Genomic DNA, 24,569 nt, shown 5'->3' on the forward strand with positions numbered 1-24,569 from the left:
ACTTATGTCATGATTATTTGGAATGCTGTTTGAATGAACAGAATAAGAATACGACCACGATTTCCCTGATATTTAAAATGAAATTGCGTACGAAGCTTTTGCATTATCTAAATTTGAGGCCTGCTAAGTGTTTTTTATAAAATCAAAGGTTATTGGAAATGTAATTTAAGAACTGCAAATTATATATAAGTAGGTTAAAACTTCACTACAGTGATTTATTACACAACAAAGTAATATGAAATTTATTTATTGATAAATATAATTCTACCAAACAAAATTAAAATTGAAAAATATTTAGTTTTACTTAAAGTTTAAAAATCTCATAAAACGCTACGTGTTTCTACGCTTAGGCTTCAACACGCCACCGCCTGACATGGGTAATTAATTATCAATGGAATTTGTTAAATCAAAACAAAACTTGCCGGAGGAAACGCAAAAAAGAGGATAAGGGTAGTTAGTGATGCTTATTAGGTCTTATTGCTATTTTCACCAAGGTTAATGTATCTCTGCTATTACTATAATATAGTGACAAAAACATTCATACTAACAAAGCAACTTATAAACTGGTTCTGAATTCCTACTGATATTTTTAAAAACATACACACAAAAACTAACATAGGGAAAATAATTACACCACATTAAAAGTTATGCATTCTTTTTTGCATACTAATATTTAGAATAAGATATTGACTAAAGCAAAGAAAACACTTGAACATTTTTGAAATAAATATACATTGTTTAAAATCGATAAAGAAATAAAAAATAGCTTGTGTCTAAGAGTGAAATAACTTTGTTGTGTTAGAATGGCGAAAGGCTTGCATAGGTAAGATATACACTTCAATCTTTGAACACATCTAAATACCGATGATGCAAGAATTGGTCTTTTGATATAAGTTGTGTAATGCACAGAATGCTACCAGTGTGTAGGGAAACTCATTTAGTGCCGATAATTTTGTATGGATTTTTATGAATCAATATTTATTTAAGTTATGACAGAGTTAAATGAGTTTAAACAAGTTTACGACGATTAAAAGTAAATAATTTTAATATTACCTGATTATTTTTTTACATTTATTATATATATCAGCTATGTTAAAATTTTAAATCAAGAATTCGATTGCCTTGTGAAGACCTTGTGCGATTAAATTCATACAGAAATATTAAATTATTTTTTAAGACTATATCCTAGTTTTTTTCATCAATTTCACAGTGCAGGTAGTTTCCAGTAAACTATACAAAAGAGGTGTACATGAAATTGAATATTGGCAGAACGATAACTTACTAGCAAAATAGGCTAAGAACAGGTAAATAATTTATAAGTAATGACAGGTAAATAATAATTTCTCTTCCCAAGCTATCCTGAATTTAAATTACTTGTGTAAGTAAACATCAGTCACTGAATTCAGTATAGGTTACTTCACGTAAATAAAACGTGGAGATCTAATTCAACAAGTTTACCTTGTAAATAGAAAGTTGGCCTAGATTCCGCTCGTAACCCCATGTAGGTCAAGAGCTGTAACAATCATTGAACACTGCTGAATACGCGAGAGACTAAGCTTTACGGCAAGTAGTGTCGGGGAGAGCAAACATTTACATTCTTCTGATAGAACAAATGTTATTGCTTGTCGTGAACAGATGTGTGTACATTTATATATAGCATCGCATCCGTTTACAATGTTATGGTTAGTGTACTATTTTGATATGTAACGTTACACAGTTCCAACAACATCACATCCTAGGGAATAAAGAGATTATCTGTTGTAAATAATGAATACTTAAAACCAATTCTACAACTGGATAATTCTATATCGTTAGAATTATAAAACAATAGCAAACATTCTTTCAATCATTCCAAGTAAATTTTTAGTATTTTACTGTACTGCATTATATTACTAAATTTAGTCTTGTATTCAATTGCCTTAAGACATCGCTATTCATATATTTAAAATATTTCGAACCCAGCTTAAAATGTTCCATTATTAAGTATTTTCCCGCTTACGTGTAATTATATTTCTGGCTGAGAATAAGCGAACTCTGTCATTTGGGTGACTATAAAAAAATTTATTTTCTCTATATTTGTATATTTATCATTCTGCATGATATCGCGAAAATGAACACACCTATAGACTTGAAATGCTGCATGAAGGTTCATGTATATTAACGCACATTGAGTTCCATGATGGAGTGGGTCACTAAATGTGAATTAGATGAATATTAGCGATAGATTTTGTATTGGTCTTATGAGTAACCTTAATAGAAAACGCAGGGTAAATAGGTTTTTAAACAAACTTATCACAATTATATGAAAAAGGAACGTAGATTTTCATTATGGTAATTTACATACGCATACTTTGATGCTTTTGCTAAACATGATGTTAACTATAACTTTCTAATTCATATGATTTATTAAATAAACAAAGTATAATAATTTTATGTTTTAACAGGTGACATGGTAGTACATCCAAATAAAGACTTGAAATCTTGCATGCAGTCCTAACAAAGCCCTATGCAAGACACGAAGTGTGGTATATTTATATCAATCATATACAGGGTGATTCATGAAGTTCTCCCCCCACTTCTACAGCACATTGTACTAGTAAAAATAATGAAAAAATGTTATATAAACATACGTCCGAAAACGCTTCGTTAGCGAGTTACAGCTAGCGAAAGATTTCGCCTGAATTCCTGGGTAAAGAGTAAAATAAAGCCATACTGAACTTTTGGAAAGGTTAATTAAGTAAGAATTATCGTGGATTCTTATGTATTTTTACCTGATAAAGCTAATAAAATAGGTTTCAGATCTGTACCTGTAGTAGTTTTTGAGGGATTCAGGGTTAAATGCAAAAAATTGGGGCACGAAACAATGTTTTTTTTAAGTTTGATGTACAATAACTTTGTTAAATTGGTAATAATTACATAAAATCAACAAACATTAGTTGTAGATAATTTAATTCAGAGAAAATTGATATAATCAAAGTCTAAAATAAAACAGAAATAAGTACCAAAAAATCGATTTTATTCAGTATAATACATTACTAGTTTTAAGCAAAATTAATCAGGTTGGGCCAACCGTACGCACCTTTTTATAATAGATGTTCGAAAATGAGGCCTAAGTAATGTCTAAGAAGACTCCTAGTACACATAACAAAAAATGAACTATTATTTGTACAAAAAATTTCTTATGAAAATAATACATAACTTTTATTAGATCTAAAATACAAAATCATAAATAATTAGAAGAGGTATACAATGGAGCGGCCCATGCGGGAGTTTATACGAACTGTGTACATATTATAGTTCCATATCTAATGTTAATAAAATTTGTAATGCTTATGTTTTATATATTGCATGTACCTTTATTTGACCTACTTGCTGTAAAAATTAAATTAGAGCTTGAGGGTGAATTTGTTTGAAGTACTTATTAGGTACTTACCGGACTGTTGATGGTAACAAATATAGTGCAATAATCATTAAGCAGAGATTATTTAAGAGATCATATATTTACAATAACATTTAATATTTCTCTCAAACGATAAACTCATATATTTACTTTGAGAAAGAATTTTTTTTAGTAAATATTACGGTATAAAGAAATGTTTATGTAATAAAAATAAAGTTGTTAGTAAAAATATGAGAAAGTTCTCCTACAGATAACTTCTAAAAGCACCAATTCCTAAATATAAGTATCAATATTATACTGTTCTAGCTAACGAAAATTTTAAGTAAACCTTTCTGTTCCATTGTTGATGTCTAACTTATCGGTTCTGCAATATAGTTTTTAAGGTAAGCAAAACATTCTTTTTAAATTTACGTAAAATAGATCTAAATGTTGCGTTTGGTGTAATGGTTTCCTTTCTACAAAATTGGTTATGTATTTTATAAGGTACACATGCACGTGTAATTCTAAAGTCATATTCGTATAATTACCGGAATTGTATTAGATTAATATCAGAATGAAAAATATTAAATAAAAGTTGATAAACTAAAATAGCAATAAATGCAAAATCATTAACACTTCTCAAAATATCATGTAAATAAGGTAATATAATATATATGTAATGATTATAATATATATATATATATATATATGTATTATTTAATTCTTTGCCATCGAGACAAATAATTGCCTAACAATAATTTTATATCTATCATAAACTAATAAAAGACAGCAAGTGAGCGAGGAAAGCTATTAAACATCTATTGGATAATCAATAACAGCTCTCTGTTCCGCTGCCTAACCAATCTATCGAAATCTTGTTACTGGAAATATTGGGTGATTGGATTTTGAAATTCGATCATATTTGTCCATTTATAACTAAACACTGAAAATAAAAAAAATATCTATTTTATGATTCTATTTTAGGCCAGGTTTTTATTTTTATAATAAATCCTGTTTAAACAAAATTATTCGCTTTTAAGAAAAAGACTAACCAAAATGTGACAAATTAAAATTTTATTTTTTAATCACTGTTACTGTACTAGATACTTTTGTCTATGAATGAGTAATATTGTCCCTTTTATAAACCTTTTCAATTGCTCATAAGACGGTTTATAGCAAATGTCAGTAAAAACAGAGACCTCCAAAGATAAAGAGTGGCATAATTTTAAACTATACCTTTATTACTAACTTTAGCAAATGCACTATGATAACAGGTGTTTTTATATGAAAATATTGGAAATAAAACATTTACTCCCCTATAATGTTTAGGAAATTTAAATTACAATCTGATATAGTTATAAGAATTTTTAATGTAAATTTAGTTCTTAAAATAGTTCTAGTGTTGTATAGTCTTTCCTATTAATATAATAAAACAAATACAACTCTTTAATATTACAGCATCAATGGTATAAACAATAAATATTGTATCCTGGATTATAGCTAGTCTTATAAGATCATAACCTCATAAGATCATACAATTTTGAGGAAAAACATGCTATTACGTTAACCTAAAATATTAGTAAAAAGATTAATAATAGAAAAATAATTTGAAAATTTAATACCCAACCATAAAAAATATATCATTAAAAATGCAACTTAAAAAGAGTAACTAATATTCTTTTTGTATAGATTAAATTGAACATATTATTAGTAGAATGTGAGTTCAAGGAAACTGAGTCACAGTAATTTACCTACCCTACAAATTCAACCGTCCGTAGTGGTGAACGAGAGAATTGCCACTGAAGTCACTCATACCCGAGTGACAAGATAAGCTCTTTTAATTGCAGCAAGTTAGCTCTGAGTATAATTGAAAAAGTTGACTAATTAATATCATAAGAGGAATATTATTAAAGGTTCATCGTTGGAAATTGACTCCAGCCTAACAAGCTATTTTAAGTAGGTATACAGTACGCTTAACAAGTGAAAATTTGGAGTTTGCAGCCGGTCGTATACATGAGTAGGTAGTTCTATCGTTACCTTCTTATAATGTTCTATCCTATCTTTCTTAAGGTATTCCATCTACGCCAATGACATTTCAAATTGACCACATATCCATTTTTATGAACAGATTCGAATTCGTAATCTTTGTTCAGGTGCGATATTGGATGAAATAGCTTATATCTGCCCTTTGAATGTCCTGCATTAAGAATAAAACTGTGTGAATCTCTTTATATTCAGTTATGGATAGTAAATTTCTCCAATGAAAACCTGGTCTTTGTTTTCTGTATTAGTTCATCTTTAATGCAACATTATATATTCCAGAATGTGCATTGGATCTTTACAGGTTCAATTAGTGGCATTACGCCTTGTTTTTACAAGGCGTAATAACAAGATTTAGAGAAGACGGTTTTTAATTTAGTTTTCTAAAGAAAAGACAAACAAAATTTTTTTAACTAGTAATTCTTAATGTCAACTAATAACACCTGTCGATTTTCATTCACCCATACGACAGTAAATATTACATTAAACTGTAGGGATTATTGACATAAAGAATTAGTTACCTCTTGTCAATGCCAGTTCTGATCAACTCTTAATTAGACTAAACATTTTGCATAGGAAATTTTATATCTTTATTCAGTTTAATGATAAATCACCACCCTGTAAAATACTTAAAAATACTTTTATAGGCTATATTGATTTTTCCGAGTTTTAAAAATGCAAAAAGAAGAACAAACATTGCACCTGAAGTATAGGGTATATTCACATGTATGCTGTCAATCGTCATGATTTGTAATACTTAGATGCATCGGTCTTTCCCGGGGTGGAGTGGTCGCGTCGGTGTATTTATGGCGAGCATTATATGCAGCGAGCTACGCGAGAACCACCAACTTTAGATCGTAATATATAATTAAATATGACAAATTATTGATTAATAGTTATGCAATATTGCTTAGCAACGCTTTTTAAAAAGGAAAATGTAATTGAAACACTTAAATTTATTTTTTTTATCAGTTTATTCATGTAAAAACGGGATTTCGAGCCACGGCACAGCCCTCTGTCGGCAGATAAAAGAACTACAATAGCTGGAGGCCGTCTGCAGAGAAGAAATCGACTCACCAGCGTAGTGCCCGGTTCGTAACGAATTAAACAACTAATATTACATGCAAAAGAGTTAACGTATAGAGTTCATATGCAACAATTCTGATATTTTAATCCAATGACTGATAAGAAAGTCTACAACTGAATAATTTTATAACCTAAACTGTATAGAATACATGCATGAAGACCTATTAGGAATATTTTAATTAAAATATATAAACACAAATAAATGGAAATTCTAATTGTAGTGTAATAAGCAAAGATAATTTACTTGACCTAAAGATTATGCAGCCGCATGTGTAATTGAGAACTGCTATTACCTTGAAGTTTGGTAAACGTGTAGACTAGCTTGTGTGGCTAAAAGAAACTGTCAGAATTTTAGACGTTTTCCTCTTCCGAACGAACAATAAAATAAAAAATGACGGTAGACGAAACGTTCCGTTGGTTCCCTGTGGAATGTTAGTATAAGAAATATAGCGGGTGAACTGAATCCCGTAGCTAAAATCTGATTGCAAATTTAAAAAGAGAATTATATTTTGTACAAAAAAGTTCTAATTACTTTTTGCCGTACGTCCAGCGGTTAAGCTACAAAACGCCTTCAAAGTCTAAACGTTAGTAAAGTTAGAAAATTACTGCGGTTTCGAACAGGTAACATATGCAACTTCTTAAGGAATTAGAATAAAAAAATTCTGAGATTTACTATAACATTAGGAATAAAATTTAAACAATCATAGGGAAAGCCAGAAGAAATGTAGGCCTATAATTTATATAAAATTTCTGACTTATTTTGCGCTACTTAATTAAGCGGTGAAGTTAGATAGTTTAAATTGTAAACACTATATATACAAACTGCTAGTAGTTTATAATAGAGAGCATAATATCATATGCAACTGAAAAGGAAGTACCTATAATGATTACATTATATCATTAATATTTAGCCCTTATTATCTAATGAAAAATGGAAAGGTTTGCTACGCATACTATGAGTGTTAAATGGACTGGAATTAAATAGAAATATAGATTATCATGGTATTGTATCAACATTTACATGTGTACGGTTTCCCAGCAGCCATCTAATGTACTCGTAATTTAGATTTGATCTATTCCGACGGACGTAGATTTTAGATTCCAGTATTTAAGTCTGTTACAGTGTCAGGTACAAGACGGTACACTGAGAGGAAGGTGCAATAAATGTAACTAAACATTTACGTTCAATCAACCATTCCTACTAATAATGCATTATTTTTAGTACATGTTTTACCTAATGTTCAGTGATGTATTTTAATTACAATAAATCATCGCTAAAGGACACAGTATATTAAAACTAATATCCGATAATTATGAAGGAAGAGAAGATAATATTATGCATTAGCTACCAAGGTATTCCCAGCGGAATGGAAATATGAGTTAATTAAATAAGCCTAAGGCACTTTGACAAAGTAATTATAATTTTTATTCATGACGGAAATTATGAACAACCTTTGGTAAATACTATGCTAAATAATTAATGAGAGGAGTGTATTGTATGTAGTTTGCCTTCCAAAACGTGTGTTTTGTAAAGGTAGAAAACATATTCTCCTCTTGTACCACTGACATTTGACAAATAATTCAAGTTTAAAGTTTAAATACAACTGTGGTGAACCGTTTACGAGTAGTATATTTTATGAAAGTCTACATAGTTGCTGTCTGTATGTAATTGAGTTCCTGTTTCTAAAATATTAGTGGTTCTCTAGTAACACTAACTAGAACAGGTCTTTAAGAGTTTGTGTATCCAAAAGATAGTAGGATAAAACAATAGGGATTAAATTATAATCTAGCTCCTTATAAATTAAATCCAGTTGTGGTAAATATCATGCATTTTCCCTTAAGTCATCCTCAAAACGAATTAAAGTGACAATCTACGTGTTTGTCACTAAAACTTTCACTATTATGGTAATAACTATTATTTTTAAATAATACATACAAAATAATATTAAATGCTTCTAACTTTGTTGAAAATACTATGAAACATGCTTATTCAATTTAAATAAGTGTTCAATAATTTCTAATTTAGTTTTTTTTTTATTTAATTTAATTGGCCTATGAATTTTTATGTGGCACTTCTGAAAAATTGAAAAATGTTTTTATAACAGACTGTGGTGATCCAAACGATGAGATACTTTTGAGAGACATTGGAAATAAATCAGAAATTTTATATAGGTTCTTGATTTTTTTCACTGTAATTACAACAAAACTCACTTGGGCGTCTATTTATGACATATATGTACTAAAGCCAAATTGATCCTTGAGAAGTTGAGTTTAAGTTTTTTAAGAATAAAAAACCAAAAGGATTTATTTCTAATTGCGCATTCCACTGTTATCTTTACAGCTACACAGATCCAGGAAAAGCATGACCGCACATTAATGCCCAATGGCTTTTCTAATGTTACTGTCTAGAGTGGCTTTGGAGTTTTTTGATATAGAGAATCAAATTATAAGACGAGTTTAAAGATATTAGGCAATATTTTTCATGAAACCTTTTACTAGGTGCTACAAAATACTTACTAAAGGGAATGTTTTGTGATTTTAAAATAAATATTTATTATTTATGAGGTTTGAATTACTATAAGCCTTGTAACTAATAAGATAAAGGGGGTATTAAATTAATCAACACTATTTTAGCCAATTATTGAAGAAAACAAAGATGATTTATTACATAAAAAAGAAGAACCAATAAATGTTTATATTATTTTCCAAAATACTACCGAGGATTACACAAATACATGTACATAGTATAGTTCCAACTTTTAAATTTAGTTTCTTTTGTAAATTAAATTGTTAAGACCACTTAGTAATTAAAAACTTATATGTCTGTTATGTATAAATATGCACTTTTTGTATTTACTTTTGTAAAGTATCTCATGAACACATGCTTTCATAAGTCTTACGAAATAAAATTATAATTATTGGTATTGTGGGATTTTAAATTAAGTGATATTTACAAACAGAATAACCCATATAAGTTCAATATTAAAGATACTATACGTGTTTAATGAAAAAGCAGTTATCTTTAATTAAGACAGGGGAAAAAACTGCCAGTCAACCACAGAAAACAGGGAACAGAATTCACATATGCTTGCTGTTAATGTACCTTATCAATTCCATACATGGTTTGATATTTACATTAATATTTCTCCCCTATTTGTGTACATTCAGTTTGATTCTAACAACAAATTTTAGAAACGTCGAGTTCCAACTAGTTTTAGATCGCCTGGTGTAAATAATGTAGAATCCATTAAAATCGTCTATCACATAAGTAACATATTACACAAATATTTAACCTTGTGATATGGAGAATTAGGGGAACATAATGCAAAGGAACATCCTTGTCTGAACACCAATCTTCCTCAGTCCTGGTGGAAAGTGGCAGTCTCAAACTGGATCAGTAGAACCAGGTCGGTAGTTACTGCTCCTCCAATCTATACAGGAAGAATATAATTTTAAAGGTGTGTGAATGCTTATGGAGTTAATGGTTAGGTGCGAGTAAGGTGGGTAGATTGAAACAGTAAGGTGATCCGTTCTGTAATTTGCACCCTGATACGATCAGTCCTAGATACATGATTAATATCTGAGAAGGCTACTGGTGTTCGTAAAATATACACAAAGACAAAGGATCTAGACTGGGCAGTGGATTTTATTGGGGGAAAAGTCACACAGAGGGTGTTTGCAGAGACATGTAATCTGCACCCCTGTCAATGAATATGTAAAGGAAGACATCACCTTATCATCTCTTGCTTTATGAATAGATGGAGTAGTTAATTAATATACTACGTTCGATTTTCGTGTCGTCTAGGCAGTGATCGTTTAGATAATAATATTTTTTTCTCTCAGGATAATAAGCTGAGAAAACCTTACATTACACTTAGTCCTAAAGTAAGTTTGCATTTGTTTCTGGAGGACAGGATATTCAGAATGGGTAAATTTGGGGGTAGGTTGGTTTTAAATATATATAAAACCAACTTAAAATAAATTTAACAGAAAACCAAAGCAATATTCGATATACTTACTACTGTTAGAGTCTCATTGTTGATCTTAAAAAATCCGAGAGCGGAGAATCTGACATTGTGATTGGACAGCTGCAGCAAAAATATTTCTAGCTGGAAAACCACCACAGAATATTGTACACTTGATAGAAAACATAAAGTATGTCAAGATTATACCATAAATACTTAAAGAATGTTACTTTTACGAAATTATTTAAAAGCATCCTGTACTTATGTCATGAGTAATGCTTAAAAACTGAACCTGCTTATCAGTTTATCAGTAGGGAAAACAGAAGAACTTTTTTCATATAAAAAATGTTCCTACATGAAATCAATTAGATTGACTGCATTTGAAGTATTTTGTATTGTCTTACAAAGATTAGATTCATTAGACAATTATATGATTTTATTGGGTTGTACGCAAAGTATTCTAGGTTTACTAATATTTATAAGCTATTTAAAAACTAATAAGCTCAAAATGGACATCGTTTCACCATCACATCCAATTTGAGCTTCTTCACCACTAAATGTTTTTGGATTTCTGCAGACGATCATGGCTCGGAGTACTGTAATATATTTTAGGAGTATAGTCTGTGACAGCGTCTTATTCCAGACGCTGCTTTACAAGGAAATAGAACTGGAGCTAACATTCGTGTTAGATTCCTAAACTGTTTCTATTAAACATTATTTTAGTTTTTGGTACTGTTTAATAAATATTGAGTAAATGTAAATCTTCTGAGAACTAATTGATAGTTATTTGAAATGTCAAAAGTTTTATATAATTCTTCCAACTTAACTGGAACAAATATTTTTATTATATATAATTACTGGCTGTTACCCGCGGCTTCGCATGCAATTTTTAGAACCGAATTCCTTATAAAAAGCAATTATGATGTAATATGATGGGAGTCCTACAAACATTTTAAAACGTAAGTAGGCATGCAACAGGTAGATATTATTTAAGTTCGTGGTAAATAGTATCAGAGTTTAACTTAATTATTATATCATGTTTGGCACTTGTAGGAGCATTTCTGGTTCTAATTAATTATATACATAACGTCACAGCTGAATCTGCCTTGTAATCCCGATCAAGAAAACACAAATTTCGAATCACACAGGTCTCGGAAACTTACTTTGGTCAAAAAGCGTATACTTCCAGTCCTTGTCATATATTTCAGGTCTAAGATATTTCCAGTACCACAGTAGAGTTTGCCTTGTTGTTCTGACAAAAAAAATATATATATTTACATAGGACCGAGATGCCTACTTCGGTTAAAAAGTGCCTACTTAAGACCGTTTAAACTCACTTACCTACTATGTCACAGGCTAGCTTGCCATATTTCCTCGATTAAAATACTGTATACGTTTGATTATATAGTTCTTGAAAATCTATTTTGGTCACAATCGTGTTGGCATATTTGAGTTTGCTAGGACTGAAAAGCCTATTACGACCTAGGGGGAAGTCCTACCTACTTCTTATGTACTTCCGGTATAAGAGGGAAATCCTTATTAAGGTTATGCAACATTCCAAAATAATCGTTATTAAAGTTTTGCGTTAAACTTGTTTTTTGCACTGTAGCCAATGAAAGAATAAATCGTTAAGGTATGTTAGTATTCATTTCTCTGTTTTTCCGTAAGCCTTTGTTAAAATGTAATATCATAATGTCAAGGAAACCCACCAGTTTAAAGTAACTTATGTGAAAACATTCATAACTTTGTTCTTAAGGTTAGTTTTATAACAGTATTTAATGCATTAGATTATTTTAATTCGTCACTGGCGCATCTGGAGTAAAATTTATATATTCATGTTTCATTTACTATCTGCATTACACTACCGGTCAAGGATTGTTTACTTATTATTGATCAAATTCAAATGTAAACAGATATTTCAGAAAGTTAGTTGAACTATTGCTGTCAACAGCTGTAAAAATACGTTTCGTTCTTATTATAACATTCGAATGTATACAAACTACTTTTTCAATTTGAATTTGACTTTATTAGGAGAAATTAATGTGTTATGGGTGGTAGAAAGCACTCTAAATGTTAATTCAGACCAAAAGTTATACCTGTTCCAAACTCAAACACAATCCGTATAGCTGTTTCAGCGTGATTCGAGGACAAACCTCGAAACATCCAAACATCCAAATATCCAAACATTTAAACTTTCGCATTTATAATATTAGTGGGAAGAATACATATTTTTTATAATGCATGAATAAGATCATATATCAATAAAATGTTATAATGGAAAAATATTGATTTATAAGTTATTATATTATATTTATAACTTATTACCTGAGAAATAAGTCGTTAATAAATTATAATTATATACTTTTTAAGGGGAGGCGGTACCCCAGAAAAATATTTTTTTCACATTTTTTTTTTATATTTTTTTAAAATGTTAAGCGGCTTTTTCTGCACACAATGATATATAATACATGTATATTTGAAAATTGTAAACCTACAGAAAAAAAGTTTTAAAATATGCTTACATCATGTTTCAGGAAGAAATTTGTGACAGCGCTTTGCGTTTTATTCACACATGTACTATTATACATATGACCTTTTATTTTTGTGTGCTATAATTTGCTTTTGTTGTGTTGGCAGGCCTGAACTAACTTCTATTTCATCAGCTTTGAGTTCTGCTTCTGACTTTATACTGTTTGTTTATTGTTTTGCTTTAGTGTTTTGGTGCTTTGTGAAGTGATATAGTGAGTGTTAGTTAGTAATTTATATTTATTATTGCCTAACAAGATTGTTTATGTATAAATATGCCTCGTGTTAAAAGTAGTTATGCTAAACCCCGTAAAGGAGTTGGTGGTAGGAAAAGAAAACCAGCCAGTCCTAACCCTAATGAGATGTCAAAAGATGAGTCTACCCCTAGGCCTGAAATGTCAACACAATCTCAGTCAAGCTCTTCAAAGAAAATAAACATAGATAAGTATGAGATGTTTAATTGTGATGAAAACTATGACAATGAAATTATTAACATGCAAATTTTATCAGATCAACTTTTTAGTTCATCACTTTGTAAAAATTGCAAGAAAAGTGGTTTACAAGTGCGTGCTGCTCAACATTTTGGCCTGGCTTTTGAGATGGAGATTTATTGTTGCCATTGTAAATATGTACATAAATTTAATAGTTCTAGGAATATTAATTTAGAAAAAAAGACTCTATTTGATGTAAATATTAGACTAGTGTATGGACTGAGGTCTATCGGGAAAAGGTATGGCTGCAGGCAAAATGTTATGTGGCGTAATGAATCTTCCGCAACCTCCAACAAAACCGTTTCGATATAATAAATTTTTAAAAGACAAGGCTAAACAGGTAATGGATGAAATCCATGAAAACTGCTGTGGATGAGGCTGTTGAGGAAAATAAAACCTTAGGTAAGAACGAACGCGACTTAAAAGTAGGTATTGATGGCACTTGGCAACGGCGTGGCTTTAGCTCTCTAAACGGAATTGTTACTTGTACAAGTGTTGACACAGGAAAAGTTATGGACATAGAAGTGTTATCTAAATTTTGTAATTGTTTGGACAAACAACAACATGAGGCTATTTGTTCGGCAAATTATCAAGGCTCGAGCGGAGGTATGGAGTCAGCTGGAGCCTTAGCTATTTTTCACCGATCAGTAAAATAAGTATAATGTTAGGTACTTAGAGTATTTAGGTGATGGAGATACAAATAGTTTCAAAACTATTGCAGACAGTAAACCTTATGGTGAAGTGGAAAATACAGAAAACTGGAGTGTATAGGCCATATTCAAAAGAGAATGGGGTCTAGGCTAAGGAAAACTAAAAAGAGACTCAAAAGGCGTAACACTTTCTGATGGCGGCAAACTAGGTGGAAAGAATAGACTAACAGATGGCATAATTGATCAATTGCAAACCTATTATGGAAATGCTATTAGGAAAAAATACTGATAACCTACAGAACATGAAGGCAGCGGTTTTGGGCCATATATTTTCATAAACTTTCGACGGGACGACAATCCTCAGCATGGCCTTTGCCCGTCAGGAGAAAATACATGGTGTAAATACAACAAGGCAAAGCACACTAAAGAGCCATATTCTCATAAGAACAGCATTCCTTCAGCTATAATTGTTAGCCTTGAAACCAATCTTTCAGGCTTTAGCAAATCCTGACCTTCTTCGAAAATGTTTACACGGTAAGACGCAGAATGTCAATGAAGCATCAATAATGTCATCTGGTCTAGAGTGCCAAAAAAAGATTTTGTGACATTGAACACACTTGAGTTTGGTGCTTATGATGCTATTTCTACTTTTAATGATGGCAACATAGCAAAATGCAAAATGCTTAGAGCAGTAGGCATTGAACCTTGCAAGAGGACAATTGACGCAATGAAAAGTTTTGACTACGAGCGAGTGCGACGAGCAAATTGTGCGATAAGTGACTTTCAAAGACAAGCAAGGAGACAAACCAGGAATTTAAAAAGAAGGATTGAGGAGGATTTTGTAGAGGAGCCTGCATATGATCCAGGAATGCACTAATGCTACGGTAAATAAATTGCATGTTTTTTTCTATAATTTTGTTATTGTTTTACTCTATTTGTGGCTGGGTATAAGTTCTATTTCATAATTTTCTCTGTTATTTCTCTTATAAATGTATTCTAAACTCAAAAATGTTTGAAATAATATAGCCTAATTAATTTTTTTGTATTATCTTTCACTCCGTTATGACTATAGGCCTAACCCGCATCGCGTTACTTTTGATATACAAATTTTCCAATATAGATAATTCTAAATATTAAAAGCATATATAGCCTATTCTATTAATATAAAGATCACATTTAATTATATAAAACCAATTACATATCATATATAGGTAAAAATATTATATAACATAGCTAAATAGGTCATTATATTCGTTTTTTTGCGATTTCCCGCAAATTTACTTTTTTACAGTTTTTGCCACACAAAAGGTACACGTTTCTCAGAAACTACTTGGACAATCAACTTGAAACTTTTACACACATTTATATAGGTATTTTGGCACCTACTGAGTTTTTTGAGATGCCTCCTATTATAATTAGGTACCTAAAAAAAATATTCTAAATTCCAAGTTTGATATTTCAATATGGGTTTGAAAAAAAAATCATAAAAATTTATTTTTTAAGATACAAGCACCAAAAAAACTCAGTAGTTGCTTAAATACCTATATATGTTGTATAAAAAAATTTAGGTTGATTGGTCCATTAGTTTCTGAGATAATGGTACCTATGTTAACATTACAAAAAGATAGGGGGTACCGCCTCCCCTTAAAACAACAACAAAATCTGATTTCGTATTGTCTAGTTTCTTCTGAAGAATCCATCTCCTTAAGGTAAAAAATGAAACCATAAATCCAAATTAGTTTATACATTTAAGTACGTATTCTATGTTTGCACTTCAAATATACTTAGTAATTATTATTTTACGTATTCTTTATCGTTGTATGAAATGTAATTTAACAAATAACTATTGCCATCACCTCTTCCCTTACGCTTGAGTCCAGATCCCTGTTTACCAGCTTGCAGATCATCGGCCCTCGTCAGCCTGGAATAATAATATTGTATCTTTATAATACACAGTGGTATGGTGTTGTTTAAGCTATTTTAATTTAAAACTTTTGGCTTCTAACACTGACATTTTTAGGTTGTAATAAGAAACGGTATATTTATGTATAAAAATAATCTAGGATAAATTCGAATCTTATTTAATTTTGGAATCTCATAACCATGGATACTGAAATAATGTTTACCTTATATATGCTTACTTCTGATTTAGAAATATCACAGACCTCCGACATATTATTAAATCGTTAATGTTTTCACAAAGTAGGTTACGCCCTTCGATTTTAAAGAATTGTTTGTAAAACAGCGGGTAATTGAAATGTGTATAAAGTATTAGTGTTTAGCTTACAAATAGGAAATCTGGGTTGGAATTCCATGTTATCACTCATGATTTTGTTCATATATTTTAATTCAAATGCCTAGTATATAATAAATATTAGAGATATTCAATTATTTACGTTTTTCTAGGCAAACTTGTTACAAGTAAATAAAAGTGGATCTAAACGTATTTTCATTAATGCGTTATTAAATAGTATTGAATAGTCATCGTAATATAAATCCCTTTTATATTACATTTTCGCCCGTATAAACCATCCCTGGTACTCCAATAATACAACTATGTGTACAAATGTGTTAAAGCGATGAAATAATTATACTAAAAGTGGACAATTCAGTGATTCCTTTTACATTCAGTTTTAAGCCAACAAAAACCATTAAAATAGAAATTTTTTTATAAAACTAATGATTAGAGGCAGTTTTTCCTGAAACTGTGCTACTACAGTCCATTATACACAATAAGGAGCGCTTTCTGTTGTATTTTCTTAAAGAGGGTATTCACAGAAGTGTGTTACAAACTTTACTACACAGTCGTAATATTTACTAGTGATTACTAATACCGTTATTCTTTTTCAACTGTACCGCTTAGGTGTTGTGTTAGTTGTTTTTGTGTTGTAATGTAGTTATACTTTTTTTAGGTATCGTATGAATGGTGCTTTGGATTTATAAGTGTAAAGATGTATCTACTTCCGTTTTGAAATAAATTTGATTGACATATTGTGTGTTTTTTGGCAATGGCTCTTAGGTTATCAGAAATTGACAGGCTATTTGATGTCCCAGATTACAGTGTAGTTCCCAAGACCCTGGATTGATTGGTAGTGAGGAAGATAATAACGTTTTGTCATATTCTGGGACAGACAGCTACGAGCGATTTCTGATGATGAATCCGTAAAAGAAGAAGATTACGACAAAAATAACCCCTAACGTAAGGAAATCACCACAGTGGGACACAACGTCAGTATTGTAGAGTTATTACAGTCAATGGAGTGTCTAAGTTCTTCACTTGATGTTCCTAATCAACTTCCTAGTACATCACAGCCGAACCCTGGTACATCACAGCATAACTCTGATACATCACAGCAGAACCCTGGAACATCACAGGACAAACCTGATACATCACATCAGAACCCTGGAACATCACAGCAGAACCCTGATACATCACAGCAGAACCCTGATACATCACAGCAGAACCCTGGAACATCACAGCAGAACCCTGGTTCATATCAGCAGGATCCTGGTACATCGCAGCACAACCCTGGTATTTCGCAGCAGAATCCGCAGAACCCTTCTACCACACAACTGGACCTTGGAAATTTACAACAGGATACAGGTAGTGTTGAACATACTTTTTGTGTTAGAACCATTAGAGTTATTAGAGGAAAAAATGGTTATTGTCGTACCAAAAAACCCAGGAACAGCTTCATCAAGGACCCGAGCTATGAACATTGATTATGTTGCAAAAAACGTAAAAGGAATAGCAAAAAATGCAAACTAAAATAACACAAAATTTTCTTTCTTTTATTACTGATGAAGATATTTGAAAATATAGTAAGGTTTACATAGATGGAATTCTTCTCAAGAAAACTAACTATAATGAAATAACAGCCACCTTGCAGCTGGCTTTAACAGATTCCCTTGAGAGTAATGCAATTATAGGAATACTGTTGCTTTTAGCTGTACATAAAGATAAACATTTGAGTACTGAAGTTATGATTGATAAAGTTACCAGTGGAAGTACATAGGCTACAAAGCTGCTTTTAGCAAAAAACGTTTTTGTTTTCTTCTTGACCTTTTAAGATTTGACGACAAACAAACTCGAGACGGAAGGAAAGCAAACGACAAGTTTGCTCCAATCAGAGTGTCTTGGGATACATTTATAAAAAATGCATCGAAAATTACGAGCCCGGGTCTTACCTTACAATAGATGAGCAGCTATTACCTTTCCGGGGTAATTGCCCGTTTAAAATGTACATGCCGAATAGACCAAGCAAGTACGGCATCAAAATTGGTATGATCTGCGATGTCGGTACTAAGTCTGTGTTGAATGCTGAACCATATTTAGGTAAAGGTACCACCCCAAGAGATCAGCATGTTAGTCATTATCATGTGAAGAGACTCTCAGCACCGTTCCATGGCAATAATCGTAACTTGACTACGGATAACTGCTTTTTAAGCATTCAATTTGCTGAGGAAGAAGTGAAAACAGCCACAGTTGCCAGTAATATAACCGGGAGTAGTGTGGTTTAATTGAAGCAGAGCAACAATTGGAGAACAGTATGGACAAGACTAGGTCTGGAACGACCATAAATCTAAATAGTATTGGTGTAAGTTGACGAACTCATGAGAACCATACTAGTTAAAGAATTCTATAAGCTCGATTTGGCCGGGAACAATAAGAAATAAAAAGTAGAAATAAAACTGGTAGTGATGAGGTTTGATTTATTTAAGAGGAGCAACAGTCGGAAAACATAATGGACACGACTAGGCCTGAAAAGAATAGAAATCTAAATAGGAATGGTATGGGTGACGAAATCATGAGGACCATACCAGATGGAGAATGCTATGAATACGATTGGGTCGGGTACAACTAGAACATTCCCAAATTCCTACGAAATATTTTTCTTGGAAATTGTAACACAGGCTGATATTTTTATTAACATCTAGATTTTTAGAACGCCATCTTGGTGTTAGCCAATTTAATCTTTTAAACGCGTTTAGACCCTTATGTTTAATCGATAGATTATGTTTGAATAACCCACATCAACAAGATGTTTAGTATATTAAGTAGTTTTACAGATTATACCTAAATCTTTGCATATCATGGTTTAAGTAGTTAAAGGTGCGTAGTTTAAACAAACAAAATGACGTATTTATCACATATTTTAATTCTACAAAAATAGGGCGTAAAATAGTATGAAGTTTATAATTATTCTTATGAAGTTCAACCTAAAGTAGTTCCTCTAAAGGAAATTGTTTTCTTGTATCTGATTTGAAACAAATTCTACATGCATGTATTTGGATGTTACGTTTATCCCTAATTAGAATTTTATTTTATTTTTAATATGATTTAAATAATTTAAGCTAATGTTGATTGCAACGATATGAGATAATTTTATAGATCTCACAAATGCTTAGGAAAAAATAAACTAAGGAAGTATATTTAGTAACCTTGGATGAATTTATTGTATTATATGTAAAACGCTTTTTCTCCAAATGAAGAACCAGTGGTAGTCTGTCCTTCCTATTTAAGAAAGTTTACAGAAAACAAACAGATAAAACTAAGCTCAAGTGATAAATGGGGGAGAGGGACTCTGCAATTCCAAATTGCTGATTATGTCATTGCTAAGCGTTCGTATTTCTTAAGTTAGGTTTATTACGAAGTTAACAACGCTTGTTGATAGAGTTTACTGATAATTTTCCAGTATCAATTCGATACTGTTGACATCTTGATAATATTATCCTAAGAAGATGTATCATATTTGAAAAAAAGTTAAAATTTTAAGTACATTACTTGCATTGCCAGAATTAGGCATATTTTATTATTAAACACACGCACATTTGATCTATAAGTATATATATATATATATATATATATATATATATATATATATATATATATTCAATGTTTATTTAATTAGTGTACATGTTATACTATGCAACCTATATAAAGGTTATATGATTGTATTAAATTTGTTTACACATTCATTTATTAGCATTTTCTCTTTGCCACCATGGTCAACCATAAAACAAATTTATATATTTTCAATAAAACTCAGCCAAATCCTATCAAATGTCTTCGCAAAGTTCAGTTGGTTCTTGAGATATCCTGTAAACAAACCGGCATATAGAATGATAGAGAGAAATGGAATTTTTTTCCACACCAAGTTGTAAATACCAATTAAACAACATATATGCGTTTGTTCGTTGTGTTTATTTTGTTAGTGGATTTAACAAGACTTTTCACACTTACTAAGAATAAGAGCTGGAAGTAAAATACTTCATGAAGCTAATCAGAGATAAACCGACTTTTGCTTCAACTGGTGAAGAAAGAGGTCATAGTGTTTATTTCGAATGTTTGTGTTGAGTTTTAAATGAGTGTATTCAATAATTTAATATTCAATTGAACGTTAACCGAATGTTGAGTTATGAGTATATTTGTAGGGCTATTGTTTGGCTAACACCATCTTGGTGTTAGCCCAAATAATTTAATATTTAAACACTTTTTTACTCTTATGAACTTATTGAGTATTGAAAATTTATAACCGATCTTGAACTGCATTTTAAAAGTCCCTATAACATCATTCAACCTCAATTACATCTGGTAACTCGTTGTGTGTGAAGTAGTAAGTCTAATGCACATATAATACAGAGAATCTGACCACATGCAATGTATTTAAGTAATCATATACTGTAGCCTACTTGCTATATTATTCTACTATGTGACGGCTTTAATATATTTTATGGACGGTCAAGTTGTACACGATTCCTATAACAACATTTTTTAAATGAAAAATTATAATATGATAATAGTAAGGGTAATGCACATATAATACAGAGAATCTGACCACATGCAATGTATTTAAGTAATCATATACTGTAGCCTACTTGCTATATTATTCCACTATGTGACGGCTTTAATATAGTTTATGGACGGCTCAAGTTGTACACGATTCCTATAAAAACATTTTTTAAATGAAAAATTATAATATGATGATAGTCAGGCTAATGCACATATAATACCGAGAATCGGACCCCATGCAATGTATTTAAGTAATCATATACTGTAGCCTACTTGCTCTATTATTCCACTATGTAACGGCGTTAATATAGTTTTATGGACCAGTAAAGTTGTACACGGTTCCTATTACAACAATTTTTAAATGAAAAAGTATAATATGACGATTGCATTTCTACGGAAATTTTGAACAATATACTCCAGCTCATATAAAAATTTATACACTTCTATAATTTTCGAGTGTGTTATTTCTTATTAACTCAATTACCATTGTAAAAATATTATTGGATACAGAACTCCTGAATCAAATTTAGTACCCAATGCATTCTGATTATTTATATAAATAATAATTGTTATTAACCCTATCTCTATTTGGCTTTTTTACACTACCTAAATTTAAATAATTTAGCATAATATTTACTTTATGTTTTGGTTAATATTCATTAAGGGATTTTAAATAAATCATGTTGTATGCGTCAAAATCATTTATTTATTATTTGAAATTCTACCAAACATATTCTTAGAATTCTATTTTTAAATTGTGCTGTTAATTTTACTATACACATTTTCGTCCTGTTACATCGAGGTAGTAATCAACATTTTAAAGCTTTTTAAAAATCGTTATGAAACAGAATGATTGATCTCGTAAAAAAACTAATTATGGTTCTCACTATATTTTGATAACGAAATGCTTTCATCTAATTTTTGGAAGCAATATCATACAATACGGTACATCATTGTATATCACTCATACATATCATTATTAACCCTGCCCAGCTCAGAGTCTTTGTTGAGAAGCTCAATAGACAGAATATTGTTCGCAAACAAAGCTCGCTCTATTGCCTAAGGAGAGTTTTGTGACATGCATCAATTGTTAACACGAGTTAAAACAAAGTTTGTGTGTTGGAGAAGCTATTGCGTAAGACTTTGGAAAAGCTACGTTCATATTTATGTTCCAACGTTTAGGAGGAATTTAGATATTACGTTTTTATATTGTATCATAATAACAGGCTTATTAGAGTTGTGTTTATATATATATATATATATATATATATATATATATATATATATATATATATTTGTCTTTATCGGTAAAAATACAAAAAAGCTACATAAAAATATACTATGACCTGAGTAAACTAAAATGGCCATAAACATGCAATTGTAACACATGTATTGATCATACGTGAAGATAAAATCAACACTGGTGTCTGGAATCTAATTTGTTAGAACCAAAAGTGCTCGTACAGGTGAAACATCTAACGACATTTTGCCGAATTTAAAGGTTTTTACACTAACGGCTAAACATAAAAATTTAGAATACATTCTGTAAGAAGAATTCTCGTTTCGTGTAAGAAATGAAATTGTATATCAAATTAATTTTTGAATATAATTGGATTTAAAAGTGAAATCGTACCATTAGAAATATAAGAAATTTCGAAAGAAATTGAAACTAAAGAGCGACGAATAGAATGTAAAAGTTTTGTCAGCTGTAATAAACAAAATCTGACCATAAAAGAAATCCTGAAATAACTTTATTTTAATTCTAATGATTTTTATTGTTGTACGAGTACATATGATGGTCTGTATGTACTGCATAATAATGTAATAACGTTATAGTTATATCCTTATGCGTCCGTGCTAAAAATTCCAATTTAGAAGTTGAAAAATAATTATATTTTTAGAATCTGAAAAGAAATTAAGTAAAACTTTTTATCAATCCAACTATTTTAGTCATAATATTAAATTAACTATTTTAAAAATACAGATTTAAATGATCTATAACTAAAATCTATAAAACTTTACCTAATATTGTATTTTATTTATAATACATGACTTAACTGGTACCGTATTCTCTTTACACATTGATGCAATACTACAGGCGTCATACATTTGATAAATCTCATTCAGCGTGACCTTCACCAGCAGTTTAATATTACACCTTCAGGGTATAACCTGTGATAACCCAGTGCGCCACAGGTGCTCTGTAATAGCTGTATAACATCTGAAGGTTATCCAACGCCAGATACCTTGTTTGCTCAGTGATTAAGACAAGTAAGTTCTGATATATATATAAAAGTTTGTATGTCATGAAACATATATTTATTTTTGAATTTTTGATTAGCACAAAATGTTTAGTTAATTAATTGTTTAGTTACAAATTATGTTATAATTTGTATTAGGGTGCAGTACTACATTTTGACTAATACTACAAGTATACAAGAGATACTAAAATTTTCTACATTATAGGCTGCTATGACTCTGTCCCGTGTAAAATTCCCTTGTTAGATGGCACCTAACAAATATAGTTGGTCTGATGCATTTTTTTTTATTAAATGATGAATCATCCCGATACTTTACAAGTGCCTCACTGACTATATGAAACATTCTTTTCCAACAAACACTGTATAATTGATCCACATCCGTGTCGGGGGGGTTAGGGGGAATCCCACCCTGCGCGCTTTGTTAGTTGTCATCTCGACATGGGACCGACCGCGTTAGTACAGTTGTTAGACCATCTACGCAAGTGACCGATCCCGTTATAGCTTTGTGTTAGTGCAAATGGGTTAGTATTAATGCAATGTTTAGTTCAATATCGTTATTTAACTATGTGTGTTTGTAATAAACACTATCGCTGACTATTCATTTTATTTAGTTTAATATTATTATAATTTAAATGCAAATAATTCTGATAGCAAGATTCTTTCGTTGAATTGAAGAAAATGAAGAAGGTTGTTTCCCCGTTTACGGTAGAGACAGTGAATCTTGTGCTCCGACAGAGCATTCGACACACAATACGAACACTGAACAGTCTGGGGAAAGTGATGGGGTTCCAGAACTTCTTGCTCCAATCTTACAATCCAACTTATTTATCACGAAAAAAAGTTTACGTTGTTCAAGTTTCCAGCTTGTTCATGAATATTGTAAAAATCATAATTATGCCATAATTGTGTACGGAAGAAAAATAGTAACTATTTATTCTGCATTTGTGTTGTGTCTTCAAAGATTTGATATTTAATTTAAAATCTTTAGATAACAATGTTTGCTGGGTGAAGAAATTTACTTTAATTTTGTTGATTGTACTTTAATAAACTAAAATATGTTATTTATATAAAAAATATATTTATAAATAAAAACTGCATTATTCTAAAAAAACTATAATATCATATTATTATTTATTTACACTACAAAAGTATTAACTTATCTAAAACCAGATACTGTACTTTTAATAAATTTAAAACAGCAATTTAAAAGGATAAAAACCAAGGTAACATGCAAAAACACAATGCTAGATAGCAGATATACAGGGGATCCGCTAAGTACGTGGATAGGACGGGACCTCTCAAGGATTAATATATTTATTAAGATACAATTTTGTTTATAAAAATTATAAAAAATCACACCAAAAAAGTGGTAAAACTT

General features: G+C 30.7%; 2 protein-coding genes across 2 annotated transcripts; one reads left to right on the top strand and one right to left on the bottom strand.

Annotated features, from left to right (window-relative positions):
- Positions 1 to 9,845: 9,845 nt before the first annotated feature.
- Positions 9,846 to 16,176, bottom strand: LOC124367138 (gustatory receptor for bitter taste 66a-like). Its single transcript, XM_046823789.1, has 3 exons — positions 15,994 to 16,176; positions 10,525 to 10,614; positions 9,846 to 9,936 (listed from the first exon to the last, which is right to left on the bottom strand). The coding sequence occupies exons 1-3, from the start codon at positions 16,042 to 16,044 to the stop codon at positions 9,865 to 9,867; spliced, it is 213 nt and encodes a 70-aa protein (XP_046679745.1). The 5' UTR covers positions 16,045 to 16,176; the 3' UTR covers positions 9,846 to 9,864.
- Positions 16,177 to 17,392: 1,216 nt separating this feature from the next.
- On the top strand, positions 17,393 to 17,860 carry LOC124368189 (mucin-13-like). The gene has a single exon (XM_046825464.1). It carries the CDS (start codon positions 17,393 to 17,395, stop codon positions 17,858 to 17,860), a length of 468 nt encoding a protein of 155 aa, XP_046681420.1.
- The last annotated feature ends 6,709 nt before the right edge of the window (positions 17,861 to 24,569 follow it).

Source organism: Homalodisca vitripennis, chromosome 8 (assembly GCF_021130785.1).
Source record: "Homalodisca vitripennis isolate AUS2020 chromosome 8, UT_GWSS_2.1, whole genome shotgun sequence".
NCBI lineage: Eukaryota > Metazoa > Arthropoda > Insecta > Hemiptera > Cicadellidae > Homalodisca > Homalodisca vitripennis.

Bases quoted from the DNA above. Each gene is read 5' to 3' on its own strand.
- LOC124367138 (XM_046823789.1), bottom strand. From the start codon at position 16,044: ATGATCTGCAAGCTGGTAAACAGGGATCTGGACTCAAGCGTAAGGGAA. The intron at 10,615-15,993 runs GTGATGGCAATA...GTGGTTTTCCAG, and splicing joins ACTCAAGCGTAAGGGAAGAG to CTAGAAATATTTTTGCTGCA. The intron at 9,937-10,524 runs GTAAGTATATCG...CTTCCTGTATAG, and splicing joins ACAATGAGACTCTAACAGTA to ATTGGAGGAGCAGTAACTAC.
- LOC124368189 (XM_046825464.1), top strand. From the start codon at position 17,393: ATGGAGTGTCTAAGTTCTTCACTTGATGTTCCTAATCAACTTCCTAGT.